General features: G+C 35.9%; 2 protein-coding genes across 2 annotated transcripts; both read left to right on the forward strand.

The window, feature by feature from the left end:
• The first annotated feature begins 3,120 nt into the window (after positions 1-3,120).
• LOC145778956 (zinc finger BED domain-containing protein 5-like) lies at positions 3,121-3,684 on the forward strand. Its single transcript, XM_082590542.1, has one exon. It carries the CDS (start codon positions 3,121-3,123, stop codon positions 3,682-3,684), a length of 564 nt encoding a protein of 187 aa, XP_082446668.1.
• A 4-nt stretch (positions 3,685-3,688) lies between these two features.
• Positions 3,689-4,531, forward strand: LOC145778957 (protein FAM200A-like). Its single transcript, XM_082590543.1, has one exon. The coding sequence runs from the start codon at positions 3,689-3,691 to the stop codon at positions 4,529-4,531; it is 843 nt and encodes a 280-aa protein (XP_082446669.1).
• Positions 4,532-21,437: the final 16,906 nt, after the last annotated feature.

The raw sequence follows: 21,437 nt of genomic DNA on the forward strand, positions 1-21,437 counted from the left end.
AAACAGAGTACCATCTTTCCAGAAAACTGAATCTGCCTTTCCACCAAAGTCCCACAAAATGCCAAGACCTGAGCTCAAACTAAATTTTGCGCCAGAACCTTGGTCAAGCGAATCTCTCCAGAGCGTAAAAAAGCTCGCGATGACCAGACATTTTCAGGCCGACGGCGGCGCTGTTGCCGAGAGAAGGTTTGTGTTAAATAAACAATCTTTATCCTCGGACTGAGAAAGTCTCACTATTTGTCAACCGTATGCTTCAATACGGCTTAAAAAAAACAAAAAACAATGCGCCACGCTCAGCTCAAAATATTTTGTAGTGTAGACCAGGCTTTACGGTACTTAGTTTACCACTTTCGGTGATAAAGCTAAAGCTTTTGTTGTTGCCTGAACGAGCTCCATGATCACGTGCCTTTTCTGGAGCAGTTTGCAGGTGAGGCTTTCTGCCATTCAAGACTCTTTGGTTGTTATAACATATTCAAATATTTATTTATAGTTGTCATAATGGCGCTCTACTCAATACTACTCCCATTTAGTAGGCCTACCACCTTTGCTACATTACACCTGTTTGTTCAGTGTGGTGGTTGGTAGATTGTTTTTTCCAAATTTCAGGAAACAAGACAACATTTAATTCAGGTAGGATGAACCGCACCTACAAACAAGTTAATAATTTGCACGGTAGGTATCTTAAAAGTAGTAGGCTATATCACATTAGGACGTCTATATTTCGCCCCGTTAGCTCAGTAGTTATACGCGCTCGACTCAAAATGACCCGGCGCTGGTTCGAGTTCGACTTTATCGGTGTGCATTTCAGGATTGTTCTCTATTCAGCCGCACTTGGTGTATAAAATAATTCTGCGCCAATCACATTTCTACAACAACCGGCCCTGCGTCAAAAGTGTCTACAAGAATGTGAAATTATCAGAAATAACCTGTCAAAGGCTTTGCCATTCCAAGGATAAAAAACCAATCAAGCAAAACAACGCACGGGAAGAAGTTATTCAAAGTATGACACAGGGTTCCCCTAATGAAACCAGAGAACAGAAAGCAATTTCATAAATTAAAAACTTTCAATTAATTGAATGATGTCAATCATATTTTTTCGATGCCAAAAGTTTATAACCAAGCGTGTTGAAAATCCAAAAGAGGGCTGTTGTTGCTTGCTTCCAGAGTTCTTTGTGTTGTTACAGTGTCAGTAAGTCATTGTGTGAGCTCCTTTCAGAACAAAGATGACTTCACTAGCGGCAACACGATTCTTTAGCGAAAAGTTTTAAGGAGGTTGTATCTGGTAAATATTTTTTCTTTGTGCATTGCAGAGTGCACACAACCATATACTTCGTACTTGTGTGACGAAATGAGAACAGAACACAGTGAGCCTTCGACCGCACTGCAGACTGCAGTATATAACTTTGAAAATATTATTTTGTAAATTTATTTATTATTATTTAGTTGCATCAAACAAGAATGTCCATATTTAAATCACACAACAAAAGAAAAATGCAAAATAAAAGGCACAGGGTACAGTAGTATATCGTATTTACTTGATTGTAAGCCGTGGCTTATAAAGTTTTTTTTTCCATCATGTTTGCGGCTTAAATTCAAGGGCGGCTTACAATCAAAGGCGGCTTACATTTTTTCTTTTTTTTTTTGCCTTTTTCCTTGTCGACTTTGCCATAGATGTTTTGCCGTACTGCGTTGTCTGATGCCTACAATTGTGAAGTTGTGACGTGCATTTTAAATTGTCACATGCATTTATGACGTGCATTCGAAAGAAAAAAAGGAGTTGTCACTTGTCAGTTTTATTTATGGTACTTAATGAACATAGCCTAACGGTAAATTTGGAGAGTAGGCTACTGCGGTTTCAGCTTTGCGTGGAAACAATATTTGCGACTTGCATTCAAGGGCGCCTTACATTAAATTTTTAACACTATTACATGCGGCTTACAATCAAGGGCAGCTTACAATCAAGCGCGGTTTACAATCAAGTAAATACGGTACACGCAGCTGTGGCGCAAAAATATTTCAAAAACAATTACGAGCCCATTTTGTTCATACAACTAACCAGTAAGATTTAACGTTAGCAGACGATGATTGTTGATATGTTTGTGCCATGGCAGCCATCAAGGCTAACAGCATGCATAGTTTTATTGTAATGAAGACAGTAGTTCGATTTCACGATAGCAGTCAGACTTCATCAGCAGTGCCGTGTTAAGCCCTTTATGAGCCCCAGGACCAAAATAATTTTGTGCCCCTTCCTGGCAAGAAAATCTATGATACCACAGTTTGTATTTTCACTGCATTGATATGGAAAGGTGGATCACTTCCATAGACTTTTTAACCTGTTTGAAAAACAGGCTAGGCTAGACTAAGTGATAAGCTAAGGCTAAGTGATAGAAGACACAAGTCTATTATGTCATAGCTACGCCTTTGCACGGAATAAAAGGCAAACGCACTAGAGATTTTTAATCAAAAAATACTGGCAATGATCATGAACATTCAGGTCAATGTCATTCAACCTATACCTGATATCACACAGTATAAGTTATAGCATTAAAATTTGGCGTAACTTAGCCTACTCATTAATGTGATTTAAGCTTTTTTCTAAAATCGTACAAGAATTGACAAATTAGGAAAATTTTAATTTGGTTAGTTACAGTTGAAAGCGATTTTTCCCTAAAACTACAGTTATTCGAAATTTTACTAACCTATCATTTTTAAATACGTAGACCAGTGTTTCTCAACCCCGAGTCCGCGGACTCAAATGAGTCCGCGGAAGGGCCTGGATGAGTCCGCGAGCACAGTTGCTTTTGCTAGTAGTCAGTTCATATTGTATTACAAATAAAACGTAAAGCTCACAGCTCTTTAAAGGACACGAAACTTCTTCGGCACCTAGAATCAAACCATGGAAATTTTGTTAACAAATCTCTTGAAGTATTTAAAGAAAAAGGGCATCAGGTGAAGCGAAGTCGCATTGATCGCCCAACTGCTTGGGGAGGAATAGTATATTCTCACAGTCATGCAGTGCGTGCTTCTTTTGCGGTTGCATGGAAAATCGCTTGTGCAAAAGCACCTCACACAGCTGGAGAAAATTTGATTAAACCAGCATCTGTTGAAATGGCCAGGATAATGTGTAGTGATGCTGTTGCTAACAAACTGGAAATCGTTCCTTTGTCAAACGACACCATGAAGCGGCGTATCGAAGAAATCTCAAGAAATGTTCTCCAACAAACAATCGCTGCCATAAGATGCTGTGAAAGATTTAGTTTGCAACTGGATGAGACAACCGATATCGGAAGTGATGCACAGCTCATGGTGTTTGTGCGATATTTTGACACAAATGATTTTGTTGAGCAGTTTCTGTTTTGCCGTCCACTTGCTAAAAATACCACAGGAGAAGAAATATTCAAGAAAGTGGATTACTTCTTTGAAGAACATCAGCTTGAGTGGTCTAATTGCGTGTCTGTTTGTGCTGATGGTGCTCCAGCCATGATGGGAAGTAAGAAAGGCTTCATGAGTTTTGTGAAAAAGAAAAACAATAACATTTCGGTTGTTCATTGTCTTCTCCACAGAGAAAATTTGGCAACAAAGAAAATACAAGAAAATCTTGCCATAGTTTTCAAAGAGGTTGTATCTGTGGTAAATTATATTAAATCTCGCCCTTTGAACACTCGCATTTCGTGCTTTGTGTGACGAAATGGGAGCGGAACTCAGTGGGTTTCTGTTCCATTCAACTGTTCGTTGGTTGTCACGAGGAAAGGTGCTTGAGAGAGTGGCTACTCTTAAAGAGGAAACCCATGCTTTTTTAAAAGAGCAAAATCATGAACTTGCTGATCGCTTTAGTGATGATGAATGGATTGCGAAGTTTCTATTTTTGGCCGATGTTTTCAGCCATGTAAACCAACTGAATAGTTCTATGCAAGGAAAAGAGAAACTATTTTTTGATGTTTTGGAAAGTATTGATGCATTCAAACGTAAAATAAAGCTGTGGATGCATCGAATGAAAAGTGGGAGGTTAGCTGCTTTCCCAGGATTGAACTTATTTGTGGAAGAGAAAGATATCAATTTGGGCGTCATTCTTCCCATCTTTCTTGAGCACCTCAACACATTTCTTTCTGAATTGGATCGTTATATTCCTTCCAACGATTATTGCAGGATCTTTAATTGGGTTCGGAATCCTTTTCAGGTGTCAGCGCTAGAACTTCATTCAGATATGGACTGCATTGCTGAACAGTTGCTTGAATTGCAAAGCCGACAGATGTGGAAAGACAAGTTTAAAAAGGCTTCTTTGACTCAATTTTGGGCAAATGTGCAGTCGATGGAGCCTAGTCTTTCAGATCTTTGCAAGCAAGCTGCAACAGCTGTTTTGCCATTTCCAACCACATACCTGTGTGAATCCGGCTTTTCAACTCTGACGATGATCAAAACGAAGTATCGCAATAGACTTCAACCGGAAGATGACATCAGATGTGCACTGACAATCATAATTCCGGAATTCGATAAACTTGTCAAGCAAGTTCAAGGACAAGGCTCTCATTGAGTATGTGTTGAGTGAAAAACAGTGCTTGCTTTTTTCGTTGATACCGTATTAAACTCTCTTGGATAGAAATCAAAAAACCTATTTTTCGTTAATATATAGCTTGAGTCCGCGGATATATAGGCGAGCTTGAGAATAGTCCGTGGGTCAAAAAGGTTGAGAACCACTGACGTAGACGTTACAGAGCTAAACATTTTGGAGTCGCCACGAAAATTGGCTTTCAGAACATACATTCTAAAACTAACTAGCCTACTAACATTGTACCAAACCACAAACAATGAATAAAGAGCCGAAAGACCATTGACTGGAAAAACATTAAAATAAACCACACCCTTACCGTCACCGATTGAAATAAACACAATAAGTACAAGAAAATATCCTACTAAAGAAAACTGAGAGCAAAGAACATGCATGTTAAAACTAACTACTAACATTTTTCCGAACCACAAACATTGGCTGAAGAACCGAAAGACGATTTACGGAAAAAATATTGACTAACAAACACACCCCTAAAAATAGGCTACTACCAAACAAAAATAATACTGAGAGCAAAGAGCATGCATGCTGAAACTAACTAGGCTACAAACATTGCATTGAACTACAAACACTGACTAAAGAACCAAAAGACTATTGACAGAAAAAACATTGCCTGATAACCACAACCCTAAAACCACCGATTGAAAAGAATACTAGAGATATGAGAGCAAAAAACATGCATGATAAAACTAACTAGGCTACAAACATTGTAGCCGACTGAACCACAAAGATTAACTGAACAGCCGAAAGACCATTTACTGAAAAAACATAAACTGATGACAGCCATACCCCAAAAACTACCGATCGAAATGATTACCGGTACCAGAAAAAACTGAAAGCAAAGAACATGCATGATAAAACCAACGACTAACACTGCACCTCTGTGCTTGCTAACATTACTAACACATAACTGCTCCATTCTAATCAGTATAGTTTACTACAAGTAAATTGTAATATACTGTATCAAACAATTTACAAAAAACCTTGACCGAACCACGCTCCTATCAGCATGAAAGCTTAAAGCCTACGGTAAACATGTTGTTACTGAAACCCACAAGTCTATTATCTGTTGGCCCCTTGAAATGGAGGACCCGGCCCCGGAGTTCCCTCCTTGACACAGCACTGCTCATTAAGGAGGCAACAGTAGAGTTTGATGACAATTTGCTTCTGTCAACAAAAGAAAAAACATTTTTCCGTGCTAAAGTATCAAATGTTATTATGTCACACAAGACTTGACACAATTTGGGTAGAGAGGTAACTTTTTTAAACCATAAACAGACGTAACCCAGCAACAACACTACATTTAACATAATAAAAACAAAAAACAATAAGCTGACGTTTTCGGCTAATCATACAGCTCTTTTCAAGCCTATAAGAAAAATATTTTTAAAAGAAAAGACTTGATGTTCACGGACACTATATAGTGTTCTAGAAAATTGTGAAAAATTCTAAATGCGTTATTGAAGGCAACACGCATGTTACGTTGATGATAATTTTCCCACAATGACAAGCGTGCAATGAGGTACGATATGAACGAAAGAGCACATTTTTAATTTCTCTGGAGCACTATTAAAAGTTTGATTTTAGTTTTTTGGCAAAACAGTAGATTGATCGCACTCGTCGGTTTATATCCTTGTCATCACAAGTAGCCTCCTGTAACATGACAGCAAATTCTCTCTTTCTAACAAACTTGACACTTTGCAGCATTGTGCTACCACTACAACATTCAGATTACCAGACTTTCGCTGCATTCTTGCCACCCTCATGCGGCACACAGGTTGGAAAGTTCTGGTCTATAACATGTGTCAGATATCAGTGGCAAAGTAATAATAATTGGAGTAATAATAATGTGGTTACATGCACACGTCGTTAATATTGTTTAACAATAAAGCAAGTAGGCTATTCCTCCATAATTATAAAGCGACATTATTATCTGCATAAAACTATGTTGATGTAATCAGCTGAATGAATGATATGCAAATCATGAAATTGAAAACGAAGTAGCCTATAGGCCTACCTCGCACGAGTTGGAAAGGCAACCCAGAGTGAAAAATGAATCTGAGTGTTTCCGTATCAATGTACATTCAAAATTAATTAGAGAAAGATCAGAATAAGAGTACAAATAAAAGAAATCATTCATAACAAAATATGATTCCGGAATTATAATGAGAATATTCTAATCTTGAATAAATTAGTCTTTTCCATATCTCCAATTAATAGATTTGTTTTAATCATTTGCAAAGTCATAGACATGAGTTGCTCCGTCATTCACAAGTGCTTGTTCTACAGAAAAATTCTCTTCTTCAAACGAAGGAGGTGATGGAAATTCTACTTCATTTTCCTCTACAATAGCAAAAGAGGTCTCAGCTGGTTTTCGGATTGCAATTTCCTCATAATTAGTTTTGTCGTCTTTACGCTTTAAAAAAAGCTGATCATAATCATCTTCCAGCACTTCGTTGTTCAGAGCAATTTTTTCTTTTTCCATTTCTTCGCTACTGTTTGTTACCATTTGTGAAGAGATTTTAACCGACATGTAGGAACCAGATCTGACACTCATTTTTTTTTTTGAAGAAGCGTTTTTCACACTTTTTTCAGTTGAAATATTTTTGGATATTTTTGTTTCCTTGGTATTAGTTTGCAAAACGCTCGATTCTCCAATTTCTTGTTCTTTGTTTGAAATTTTTTCTTCCTGTTGAAGAGTGTCATCGCTGTTCGAAGTGCCTGCAGATTTACTTGGATTCTTTTTCAGTTCTGACACGTTTTCGTCTATTTTTGTTTTAGTTTGCTCATTTGTCAGTTCACCTTCCGCAGTAGATGAAGCTGGTTGTTGTTTATTTAACTTTTCTACGTTTGTGATTTCGCATTGGTTACTGTTACTCTGAATCAACAATTTCTTTTGGAGTCGATGTTTTGCTAATATTAACCAGACAATAACTATCGATAAAACGAGAAAAATAAACAGGATTCCACAAAAAAGGCCCACGCATCCGCCAAAACTATTCACTGCAAAACCAAAAGCTTCAAAGCATGCATTCATTGGCACTGATGATGGAGTAGTTTGATTTGTAGAATTTCCCATCGATTTTGACAGTATTGATGTTGTGTCAGTTTCGTGTGCAAAATTTTCCAAAGCTTACTCTTACTTTTATAACACTATAACTTCTGGCAACGAAGTCTACAACATGTTGTTTTAAAGACTATGTGAACACACACATAACTCAGCAGTGGCCTAGTTATAATAAACCAGTGAGATTTAACTTTTACAACGCTTTTTTTTAATTGTCTAATGATAAAGCCAAAATCAAATGGTAGGCCTAACCTAACAACGTTTATTGTAGACGAATGAACCGGCTTTGTTAAATAATAGTTTGCACAACTTGTCAAATTTTAAGACTGAGGGTCTATTATACTGAATATGTTAGTAATAGCTACAACAGGCCATATCCTAGAAATTTACAAGTCATATTTCTTTTATTACTGGTTGTGCCAGCTGCCAGGTAGTTATTATTAGTAGCGGTAGCGCGAACACCTTATGAAATTTTTCATTGCAAACATGTCACACATGTGGTCAACTGCTTACTTAATACGTGTTAGATTAGCGGTTGCTTCCCTTTTGAACTACATAAACCACTAAAAATATAATGGCGATCCACTAATACGAAAAAAAAGGAGTATATATATATAATAAAATAATATTCAGCATGACCATATTCAGAAAACGATTTTATTATCTTCCACCATGTTCACCAGAAATAGACATCTAATTCGATTCGACAGTTGCACTTCACAATTTCTCTTCCAATCCAATATCAACATGGCTTGTTTAATTAATAATTGTTTTAACACTAGTGAAGGTTTGGGCTAACCATGGGCTATCACCTGTTTTAGCCTACATTTGACCTGTTTTTTTCGACTTTTTTTTAATCCTCAAAAAGTATAATATTTACATGAAACAGATCCAAAACAAAAAAGAAGACAGAGTCTACCTTTCCCAAGAAAATTCTGCGTACGCTACTGGTTGTGTCCCAGTAGTTTGTAACATATAGAATGAACTTGTATACGACTATATTCAGTAATCACAATAAGCGTTACAAGCAGTTTTTCTCATTTACGCTACATGTCCTCTTCTGTGAGTTTTGTCTATAACGACTCTTTTGACTGCAACACATTTTTCATGTTTTTCTCTATAAGCAAGCTGGATTAGGCTATCTAAGCAACCAGTTAAATTATTGTTTTAAAAAAAAAAGATACATTTAGAGGTCGTATTAAAATAAATTCCGTTTCAATTTGACAGTTACATAAATAAAACTTTTTTCTAAAACTTCAATGGAACAATGCCAGCAGACTGTTGATTTTCCTCCACAAAATACTGAGAGTTTCAGTATTAGTTTAAAGCGTAGGCATACCAATGTAAGAAGACAACACACTGTAAAAGGAAGTGGCTCTCAACGTTTTAATCGTGGGTTGTGTGCAATGTGTAGTTGCCCACTAAGTAGGATATTTAGTTAGCATCCAGTCTATTTTGTCATGACAAAGCAGTAGCCTGTCATGTACTTTTGATATTTTAGAAGTAGGCTACATGCCTATGTTCAATAATGTTTTCTTAATGTAAGCTGAGACAGTGTAAAAGATATGTTTGGCGGTGACATGACGACACAAGAATATGCAGCCTACTGATTTCGAATGGGCTGACTAATGGTTGCTTTTTAAAGTTAAAGAAGTTTCATGATTTGCGATTATATTTTCAGAATCAAAATCCAAATAAAAACCTGCGATTTCAAAAGAAAGCATGTTTTTTCCAATCCTTTCTTCTTCTTCTTCTTCCCCTTCTTCCCCTTCTTCTTCTTCTTCTTCTTCTTCTTCTTCTTCTTCTTCTTCTTCTTCTTCTTCTTCTTCTTCTATTTTTGAGACTTATAGAGAGCAGCCAATCTTGATTGAATGATTGAATCTTTATTCTCGGACTGGGAAAGCTTCTTGAAAAGCTTAATCCTGGCAGTTTCGCATACTTGTAGAGGCTTTGAATCACTGACGCAGGCCCGGTCACTGAGATTGACAGTGAAGTTTCCGATTGTTGAAGTCTTGTTGCCAGGGAATTATTCCATCCTTTAGATGCCGCTGAATGGAGAGCAGTCCTTAACGTGCGTTGCTCAAACGCACACCCCGAGAGCCGAACCAGCGCCGCTTGATCTTGAAGCTTCTTCGTTCCAGAAGTCACGCGCCAAACAACTAAGCTATCGGGCGGACGGTTTCTTTGGTTTCATCATCCAACCAAGGCACACAGACCTTTTGCTCCATTTGATGGATGGAACATGGTGCAATCTTTGATATGGTTAGCGGTCTCTAAATTTTGACCACATTAGTAAAAAAGAAGAAGATATCATTACGCTACCCATATTAGTGTACGATTGAGTGGAAAAGTCCAACTAATTGTTTAAAATCGCTTGCGGCGGGCTTTTTCTCTTGCAAACAAATCAATAATTTCTTCAAAGTCTGTAGAAACAAGTAAAGATGAGTTAATCCTCAAAAATGTGAGATCATTCATGGTTTACATACTTTAAGCATCAAGGCAAGTACACAAAATAGCCTGCAACTTTTCCATCAACCTAACATTGACTAAAAACATTTTTTCTAGGCTCCTTTAAATTTACTAACAGTGAAACAAACCGAACAAAGATTAATAAAAATTGCACAGACAAACCTTATAGTCCTCCATACTAAGCGAGACAGAAAAATAAAACAAGCGCTAAGCAGCACATATTGTTGAAAACCAATCAAACGTGAAGTAGCCTACTCTAGGGGCGATGACTTGCCATACATGACTTGCCGCACTGTTTATAAATGTGTGTGATGTGATAACATATTTATTAATTCCTATATATCTGTTGTGAATTATTATATTCACGTACAGTATTGTCATTTATCAATGTAATATATTCGTATATTTTGCCGCCCCCAATAATTTGCCGCTCTAGGCAACTGCCTACTCTGCCTACTGCTAAATCCGGCCCTGTCAAAACATCTTAGCCTAAATATCTAAAAACGTTTCAAATTTTCATGAATTTTTCTGCCGTTATGTTTTTAATACGTTACAAAATTCCTACTAGCCTTTATTAAGCAGAGGCGGAAACATGCTCTTCAAATTTGGGTAGCCTTGTAAAAGGTTACAAATTGATTATTTTAATTCTGCAGCAGTTTTTGTGCTTTTGCATTCAGTATATTACTAAATTATAGTGGTCAGTGGCGTAGCCAAAGGGTGGGGGAAGGTTGGGGGTTTCAACCCCCCTTTTGAGAAAAACTAAATGGAGAAAACTGAATCACTCTTTGAATTTTACTAAGCAGATCTGCCGTGTATAAACGCCCTTGCTATTATATCTGAACTGCGTATATGTGGTATCGATGTCTTTTCAATTCTTCCCAAACCAGCTTGCCAAAAAGTGCTGTAAGTGCATTGCCATTTTGCCCGCAGTCAACGTTTCCAAACATTAATATTTTACTCCGCATTCTGGCTACTCTTCCAGTTAGCCTACCACTTGCACCAATGAAAGATCTTTTTCTGCTCTTCGAAGACTTAAACTTATTTAAGAAATTCAACCTCTGAAAACCGATTAAATGGTTTGGCTTTGGTTAATCTGTATAGAAAATTGGTCCCAACTGTTGAGGATGTCATTAACAAGATGTGTGAAAAGGTTCGTCGACTTCCTTTTTCCCTTTAGTTTCATCAGTATCAATGATTTTTTGCATTCTTATTGCTTGTGTTGATGAATTTTTCATAGCTGTTAGCTGTAAGCATGATTCTACTAATTCGACATGTTAAAGCAATTCTGGTGCTTTATCTTTTAAAATGAGTAAGAACTTGTGTGTTATATTATGCTTTAAAATTCGAATGACCTTTCATAATCCATATAGCAGGGTGTGACCGCTCTACAACTGTTCAGTATCCATGGTATCCAGCTAACTCGTGCAGTCGATGGAAACACCGCAATATCTACAGCTGTGAAAAATTGCACTAACCTTTTATAACCTATACCCGATTCCAGTGATTCGTTATACAAAACTTGAATATATCAGAAATAAAGTAATTTCTTTGTCTCAAAGCTTTTTGTCTGACACTCATCATTAAGATGTATGACGTCTACGACGTTACATTTTTTAAACTTCGGGTTAACTTTAAAACATAAAAGTTAGTGACTTACCGGAATAAGATCGTTTTTTGGATCAACTAAGAAGAAAATTGATGAATAATAAAACTGTAATAATCTCGCAAAAAAAAGCAATCAACCTATGTCTCTAAAAAAGAGTTTGCCTAATTTTAAACGAAACTGCATTAAAAGAGCTAGTTTTGCCAATACCAAACATTCAAATATCTCAGTCAGGAATTAGCAACAAGAAAACATAAAGACTTCAGCTTTATTTTCGAAAAATGCCGAAGAAAACATGATCTTATTCTTTTGCTATGCCACCGGACAGCACCATGTTACAGGAATATTCATACCCACATTTTTGTTGAAAATGCTCTCAGAATGCACCAACTTCAAAGTAATTTTTCAAAATTTTTTGGGGGAGGCCCCCCAGATCCCCCGCCGATAAGTGTCGTCTTCGGCAGTCAAAACCTCTCCCTTTCACAATTCCTGGCTACGCTACTGATAATGGTACGTTCGTCTGACTTTACACCGCAAATTGAAAATAGCACGTTGCGTATTGCAGTGCTGATAAAAAAACGCATTTCATTTTCACATGCTTTTTCTTGAAGGGGCGGCAACATCTGAATCCGCCCCTGGCGGCACATTCCCTAGCTACGCCACTGACGACATCCAAAGTGGCTCTCTGTGACCTTTGTGCATTTGCAGTTTGTGTGTTATTTCGTTGTTTTGTTTTGGATATGGACAGCTTTGTCTGATGCAAATTAATATTATATTATTCATGCTGTGATTTGAAGCACTTACGTGATGGAAGGTTTACAGTAAAGAAAATCACACTAAGTAAAGTTGGTCAAGCTTCATTTGAAACTGGGTCTCCTTAAAAGCGAAAAAAATGCTATTTATACTTGGGAAAAAATTGCTCGCTTTATCCCTTTCTGTGCCCCTGCTCCTAACACAAAGTATCGAAGAGGTTAAAAGAAATAGTTTAAGTTGGATTTGAAATTGCTGATTGAAGATGAAATTGCTTGGATTTTAAATTTAAAAAAAATATGAAAAGGCAAGACTGCGTTTCGCTTCACATTTTTTTTTAATATCGTTGTTGTGAACAACCATACGAACTGTTGTCACATGCCAGTCTGTGTATATTCGCATATCAAGCGATATTCATCAAAAATAACAGTTACTAAATATAACAAAATGTGATAAATTTATTTGAACAATTTAAATTGTAGATAAGTGTAAACTCTTTCACTATAACATTGAGGAACGTGACTCGGAAGAACAAATCACCTAACAAAAAAATGAAGATGGAAGGTGGAGATAGAAGAGTGGTTACATCTTGTTGCGTTTTAACATACAAGCCAAACTATAGCAAGTTTTCTCGTAAATACTGTAGTTAAGAAAATTAAATTGTTTGAAAAGCGTTACCCAAAATGCCATTTAAACTGTTCTGGCGTAGCCAACGCTACTGGTTTATTTTGCATTCGACAATTTTTGTTACAAGCACCTTTTACAGCATCTTATTTCAAACAAAAAATAGGCTGTCTCCAAAAATTTCATTTTGTTGATTAATCTCATTTTTGTGCTGTTCATTTCTACAAAGTTTCTCGGTAACAAATAAATATTTGAAACTAGATATCAAACAACAAGATGCGTAAAACCAAACAAATTAATGACATGTGTTGTAAATGCGATTAAGTGCAACTTAAATGAACTGTCCTGCTCTATAAATTGCAACAGGTTTTTGGTTAAGTTGTGGAAATTGCTTACACGATAGATGCTTGTAATTTATTATGACAAGATTAAAAAAAATGCGATGTGGTAAGTTGTTTTGAAGATCAACAGATTAGAGGTTGAATTTACATATCGCATTTTGACAGTACAAATAAATGTATCGCATTACGAACCACATAAATTCATTGACTTTGATAATGATTAAAATAGTTTTAATAAAACTATTAAAGCAAACTTCCTAGTATAGCCACAAAACAAAATGGTATCACAGGCTATTTGTGTATCTTTGAACATAACAGCAAATACAGGAAAAAATATATTATTATTTTTTACAAGTTTATTTTGACATTTTGAAATAAACGTGACAGTTTAACATTGATCAACTAACTGTTGAAAAATAGTCACTTCTAAACAGCAAGCAGAAAGCGCTCTACTTATTCCTTAGTAAGCAATCTGTGTAATACTAATACGAAGGCACACTTGATTGTCGTATATTAATTACTTGACTTCAAAAAAGCAAAAAAAATCTTCACTAAAATCATATCCAAACAATTGTTTGTTAAATTCACACAACAGTAGTTGGAAGATATTTGTCCAAACCCAATATTCTAAAGTCCTAAAATCTCTATGATCAACGTCTTAATTCTTGAAGCAAATGAAATTGCAACGTATTGTATCAAAGGCAGTTCAATTTAAAACTAAAAAAAAATATTCGCATGTTATCAAGGAAAGTAAATTATACTTGAAAGCAAAACTTCATTGGGTTTTGGTTATTTATGCTTCATAGGCCACAGCTACAGCCTTACTTTTTGTTTTCGATTATGTTATTTTATCACTATAATTCATAAAAGTTTTATTCTGAAAGCATACCATGGGCGCATGGCGGCTGTTTGCATAACAACTGAAAAATGTAATGCTTATAAGCGAAAAATTACTTTTAAATCTGGAAACACAGTAATAATTTTATTCCGGATGATTCTTTTCCCCAAAAAATTTAATATAAACATTTCGGATATATATATTTTCATTGGAAAGGTTTATCAAGTCCAAGTTATCTGTCTTTAAAGATAAGTTGCAAGAAAATTGAAGTTTTTGTTATTTAACATTTCTCTTTTAACAAATCATGATTGTTATTTTATTTATCCAGCGCACTTCGAAAATAAACATGTACATAAATATGACAAGTTATTGTTGAACTCCTTTTGTAACTTAGATTAAAAGTTAATTGTTCTTGTTTGTCGTATCCAGGCTTACACCTGGTGGTTGAGGATTTAGATTAAGTGGACGGGAAGGCAAGGAAGCCAATCTTCATGTCCACCTTCAGGCATGCCTTTAAGTGTCCTGCTAAAGACACAGCCGCATGCTCTTGAGCGGTGTCGAACCGGCAAATGACTTAATTAAACTCGTAAATAATAAATATTTTTACAAGAAAAACTTTGGATACGTTACTCCTCTTGTTGTGTGCACTTCAATCACAATTTAGCATATTTTTGAGTAAAATGTTCAAAAATGTATACAAACACTCAACAAAGAATGCTTAATTAAGAATTTTTATAATAAATTCAAAAGAGATGCTGGTTTGGTGCAGTGCCATTATCTGACTACATATAAACAAATGATCGTACGGAAAAGTTGCTGGACTATTCATGTGCACAACCCTATTTTTGAATATTGATTGTTCACACCGATATGCACAGCAGCAAGTCGAATGTTTTGTTTATAGTTAAATACGTAAAGAAGCCCACATTGCGGTAAGAAAGCGCAAAGTCTTAATCTTGGCCACACATTAGGTCAGGTAATTGTGGTATCGAATCAAGGTCACACTGACATTAGCATTTTGATGCTGATGGTATGTGCATGGAAGGGAATTTAACCTTTTTCAGGCATATTTACATCTTGTGTGACAGTTTCATCTAGGCTACAATATTCTTCAGTGTGTCGTGATTTTCTAGCTTATTGGTAGAAACGTTTGCTAAAGCTAAAAAAAATGATTAAATCTGTAACAGTCCACAGACCACAACAAATCAAAAAAATGCTGTTCGATTTCTTGCACTGTATGTGAATTCAAGAGTCACGTTGGAAAATGGTGCTAGTGTACCATAAGGATGTGATCTGCGGCGGCTGAGGATTGGAGAAAGAGTTGAATGATAAGCTACACGATGGGATTATGAATCAATGCTCATCACAAGCTAAACAAATATTGTGTTTGCAGATTTCATGTAACCAAAGATAGGTTAGAACACTGATACCGATAAATTTTTGCAAATAAAGTGGTTACATTAATTTCACAAATAAGTATTAAAGAACAGACGATAGCTAAAAAGAGTGGCTTATTTTCAGGAAAAGGCGGGGATGATTTCTTAGCTTTTGGACAAATGTCAAGTAACAAATGTTAACTACTGTAGCCTATAACTGCTTGTTTTGATTAGTTTTAGAAAATACAGTAGTTAAAATCAATGCGGACGATCTGAGATATTAAGCTATACAACTATTGTGCAAGATGCAAGAATTCTATCAGTTTTCTTCATTATGCTAAATGCCCCGGAGTTTTGATAATAGATAATCGTTAGCCCATGCATTGATCGTTTTTTTGTGCTTTATCAATTCTTAGAATTCTGTTTGCATGACAAGAAAACTTTTTAATTTTAATTTGCTGCCAGCGTTACTGTAGCCCCGCTACGATACATGATATTCCTACGGCTTGGTTTTGATAATTTAAGCTTAAGTTTGAGATATTTGTAGCTTTGTGCGATCAAACTTTGTATGATATTTTCTCGCACCATTTTGTCACAGCTGCATAAAAATCAAATAACACGTCACCAGTCTGAGGTATTCTGCTTTTTACGCTCACAAAGCAAGCATAAAACTGGTCCAATAACTACAAATATTATTGTAACTAAACAAAGGTAGTGGTAGGCCTACAATTTTCAACGCCTATGCATCTGTGATAGATTAACTGAAGGTTTGTAAATGTTTATACATGATCGTGACTTCAAAAATTGTTGCAACATACTTGGAATCATGAGGGACAAGGACGAATCACGTTTGGACGCGGTTAACCTCGTAGATGTTAACATCATTACTATTTGTCCGCACTTAACCAAAACACGTTTCATGAAGAAGAAAAAAGAGTTTGACAGTGATTCTAACGTCCGACAAACTCTCGGCTAATTTTGTTTTTCAAAAAAAAGTTACTGAATTGAAAAGAATTGTTTTTTCCTTCATATATAGAAGAAAGCTTGTTTTGCTTGGCTCCATTACATTGTTGTTAACTACCTCAAACTTTTCGAAACGATAAGAGGTCTATAATTTGTTTTTTGTAAAATTCTTCGGCAATGATTCGTTCATCTTCTCTTTCATCCCATGGGATCAGTACCTTACGGATTGAGCAAGACACGGACAGTTCGTCAATTTTTGAATCTCAGAAAGATTTGCCATCAAACTTCAGCAGCAGCAGGAAAGATTTTGTTTTAAAAGAGCAGCTTTGCAGCAATCAAGAAACTTTTCCTCAAAAGTGCGACGTGAGTATTTTGTAGCTGCAAGTGATAGGCTGATGATAAACGTAATTTGTGTAAAGGAGGCCTAATAATGCTTTACGTTTTGTTCTAAAGAAAAACTTGGTATTTTAAAATGTATTTTAAAATTACGAAGGAATGTAAATAATGTATTAACTCACAGGCATTGGACTATATTGCATGTTTTGTTGTGTATTTTTAATAAAATTCTTGAAGTTGAACAAAACAAGTAACCTATATGTGTCATAGGTTAAGTGCTTTTTATATGCAAAGTAAAAGTTACGGTTCCTTAAAATCATTCAGAGTCCGTGTCCTAAAGAAGGTTACTCCATGACAACACTAGGCTACTGTGCACATGAATTGATTAATATACACGTTGGCAAATGTGCTTGAATAATAACAAAAATAATTTTTCCCTCTTTTTCTACAACCTAAATGCAAAATATAATTAGACAATATTGCAAATTATCTTATGATCAACGTCCACAACAGTGAAAAAGATTTCACAAACTCACAGCTAACAATGCAACATTCGTGACGTCTTAAATGGGTTTGTGTTTACAGGGCGACGTTAATGCTTTGAACTGGCATAATTTGTATGTATAGCTCATCCCTCTCAAAACATAGAATAGGCTTAACAACATGAAATGACGATTTAGTGTGAACCTGCGGCCCGTCAAAGAATTTTGTGCGGCCCGCAAAACAATTTGACAATCGCTCAGTTAAAGACAAAAGACATGTCAAAGCTGTTTTATGCCTTCATTATGTTTTATGCATTTTATGCAAATCTTAGTATGCAGTTGAGAGTTGCCACATCGTCTGTTCGACTTAATATTGAACGCTTAATCAAGCAAAAAACTTTCTAAAAATCTCACTAAGCAAAAAAATTCAATGCTTCAATGTTATTTTTTAATATTTTATGCTTCAATGCTGCATTAGATGGCTTCAGCTGTATGATTTGCATGGGCTTTTGTTTGTTGTTTGAAAAAGAAATTTCATTACCAGTAACTGATTTGTTGTTTCGGAGCATAATGTTCGAAACATTTAGTCAACTTAAGCAAAAAGGATAGAGCTAAAACAGAAGAAATCATACTCATATGAAAGCAAACGCTTCGAAAATTTAACTGTCTTCATTATCAGTGCAAGTACTGTTGCTCTATCCTTTTTGTTCAAGTTGATTTGTTATTATTTTTTCTGTTGTATGTTTCGATTCTGTGTAAGATAATTTCAACTGTGTGGGTTTTATTACTTTCATCTGCCGTTTGTTAATTTTCATGAGTAATATCTTGAGTCGCTTCTAAAAGATTTCATAGTAGGTTACGATTAAAAAGTTGTGTGGCCCGATAGCTCATGTGTAATTGACAAAGTGGCCCGCGACCGCAAAAAGGTTCGTCACCCCTAGTTTAGATGCAAGCGTACGCTATATTTATAACCTTAGCGTGATCGAAACACTGAATTTATCTTAGAAATGATAACAATGGAACCGCATTGACGACACCGTAGCTCGTTTATCTCGGGCTGAGGCAACCACGGTAATTAAAATAAAAGCTAATCTGTCCGTTGGATACTCAGTTTTTATGCAACACAAATAAATAAGATTGACGTCAAGCTGCATTTACAAAGTTTCGATAATAAAGCTTCCATTGCCACATATTGAGAACATGCGCAATTGCAATGCATTTGTTATGTTTGTATGGATAAGTTCAGATCAAAAATCTCTGACGTGTACGTCTGTAGACAATTTTTCGACTTTAAAGTTGCAAATCTCGGACGGAAATGCCACCTAGAAGTTAGATAAAAAAAATTTGATTGAAATATTTAATAATAAATTTGAACGTTAGTTGGTGTCAGTTAGTCCACGATGTTACGGAGTGACGACAAACAGTTCGCACTATCATGATAGCTTACATAATTACAAAATCCCATCCTTACAAATTGAAAACTTTATCTGGTCGAGAATTCTTATCCGCCCTCGCTGAAAACCTCTTCAGAATAAAAACAAAATGAGATTTGCGCAGACGTAATTTGGTTTTAACTGAAAACTGCAAAGTTTGTATTATAAATTGATCGTACAAAAATGAAGTAATTGAATGAGATTGAAGGTAGCAGAAACCTGCAGACATAAACCGATTGCTTTCCGTAAATCGATTACTTTCCAGCTCATTCTATATGTATGCAGCACATTAAACTGGGGTTAGTTGGAAGGCGGGTTTAGTTGAAAAATCATCATTTTTGTATCTTTCGATGACTTATTTTTAAATACTTACTGCCATCATGTGATGTAAAGGTTTGATTTGTTGAGTAGAAGTATGTTTGACTGACAATTTTGTGTCTGTCAGGTTATGCACCAATTGTTTTAAATTCCAGTTTGAACAAAAAAAACTTTCCAACTAACCCCAGTCTCCCCTAGTCCATAACCTTATGCACAAGATGGTGGAGAAGATAATTTGGGCCCGTTAGGCTACTAATTGGATCCCCAGCCCCCAAAACCTGTTCTTATAAACAACCCCTTGAAAAAACTTAAAGGAGAAATTTAAATATCAACTTATTGGCCATTATAAAAGTGCTACAGATAAATTTTAATGACAAAATAATTGTTGTGCAATTTTGCATTCTTACTTAGCCAGTATAGGCGATAGTTGATCACCATACGTGCAGCAGAAAAGTGACTTTCAATTAATATTCGACCACATCTGCATAGTTAAGTTGGTTTAACCAGGGTGTGTTGGTCACGAACACACCATTGTTTCTTTTCATACATGACTACTGTCCTATCAACGCATAGCTTTGTGATGATAATTTTTGATTTTGAATTCGAAAAAATTAACTTCAAAGAAAATTAAATGCTTTATTAAACAAAGCCATTTTGTGAAGAGAATAGCAAGTCAAAGTATGCGGTGGTTATCTGATATATCATAAAAGTTAGTTCCGTTTGCAAATTTTAATTTTTAAGTCGTGATTTGTGCTTTTTATGTCACTTCAGAAAACCCTACTCTGGTCACTTGGATTTCTCTTGTGCTTCAGCGATTGTTGACAAAAAGCGTCAAGTAACATCGTAATTTTGCTCTGATTCGATAAACGATCGAGATATGTAGATAAAATATCATACTGTACTTGATAACTTTAACCCTTTAATGCCCGGACTACTTTCTACAAACAAAAAAAAAAATTTTTTTGTTTTTTAGTGACATTTGTGACCCAATAAATCCATTTTTATCAAAAATTTTATTTTTTGTGTTTTAAATAAAAAATTAAAAAATGTTGCCAAATGGCTACATTGGGCATACAGAGTGCGCAAATATAAAAATTCTTAGATACAAATTATCCTGTAAATTCGATTGCTGAAGGTCAAAAACCGAAGAAGAAATGTTATATGCATTTTACAAAGAGTAACAAGAAAACTAAAATGGCTTCAAGATTCTTTGGCAGGCTATTTGCAATTTATATTATATTCCTCCGGAGGAATTTTCTGACATTTCGATTACAGATGCTCTATCAAGGGATTCACTTCGATTGTCATAGCCTTCCTCGTCTCTTTTCTTCATATCTGTGTTTGTTTTTTTGTTTGTTTTCATATCTTTACCCTGCATTGCGGGAAAGCGGACTTGAGCGCTATGCATCGGTGTACGCCTTCCGACGTACTCCTGACCCACGCTGCAGCCGACGGCAATGTCTGTTTCCGGTTGTCTACTCTACTTATTACTGAAATTTGGTACTACCCATTACTCGAAATCGATCACTGGGTAGAGGCAATTATCGTAAAGTTTCTTGCCCAGAGAAACAACAGCAAGACATTGAAGTGCATGCAACAGCGTTTCAAATCTGTTGCGTGGCATTCAGTCAGCTATTAGAGAGTATCTCGTTCGTCTTTCCCATTACATCCTTTTCGAAGGCATCTTTACAATACTGATGTGTAGGAGGAGCACTCCTATAGCCTAAGCTTTTTCATTTCAGCAATAGATGTAATCAAGACATGTCCGTCTTTTTGATGAGCGTAGAGTTTTGATTCACGGACAATATTTCCAAACAGCTCGTCATCAAAAAACTCTAAAAAATACTCCAAAGGGGTTTCATATTCAGATAGAGTATACCCTTGATCCTCCCACTGAACATCCAAACTGGGTTTAAATACCTCCTTCTTCCACGTGCACTGGCATTTTGTGGTTTTACTGGTTGAGCGTTTTGTCGGTTGAACCTCTTTCACACTTTCCTCAACCACTTCAACTTGTGGCTGTCTTGTAGTAGAAGGCGCCGAAGATAACCTTGATGGAGAAGTAGGCATTCCGCATCTTCATCGGACTCATCCTCTTACTCTGAAATGTCACCAGCGGGCACAACTATCGCAATATCCCATTCAACACCAAATCTACATTATTTTCATCAATTGTAGATAATTCAGGCAGCGTTACAGTAAAGAACGTATCTGCATAAAAAGTAAAAAAAAATAGAAATTTATTCTATTCCATGGAATTTGGACTCTTTCTA

Source organism: Aplidium turbinatum, chromosome 10 (assembly GCF_918807975.1).
Source record: "Aplidium turbinatum chromosome 10, kaAplTurb1.1, whole genome shotgun sequence".
Classification (NCBI taxonomy): Eukaryota; Metazoa; Chordata; class Ascidiacea; order Aplousobranchia; family Polyclinidae; genus Aplidium; species Aplidium turbinatum.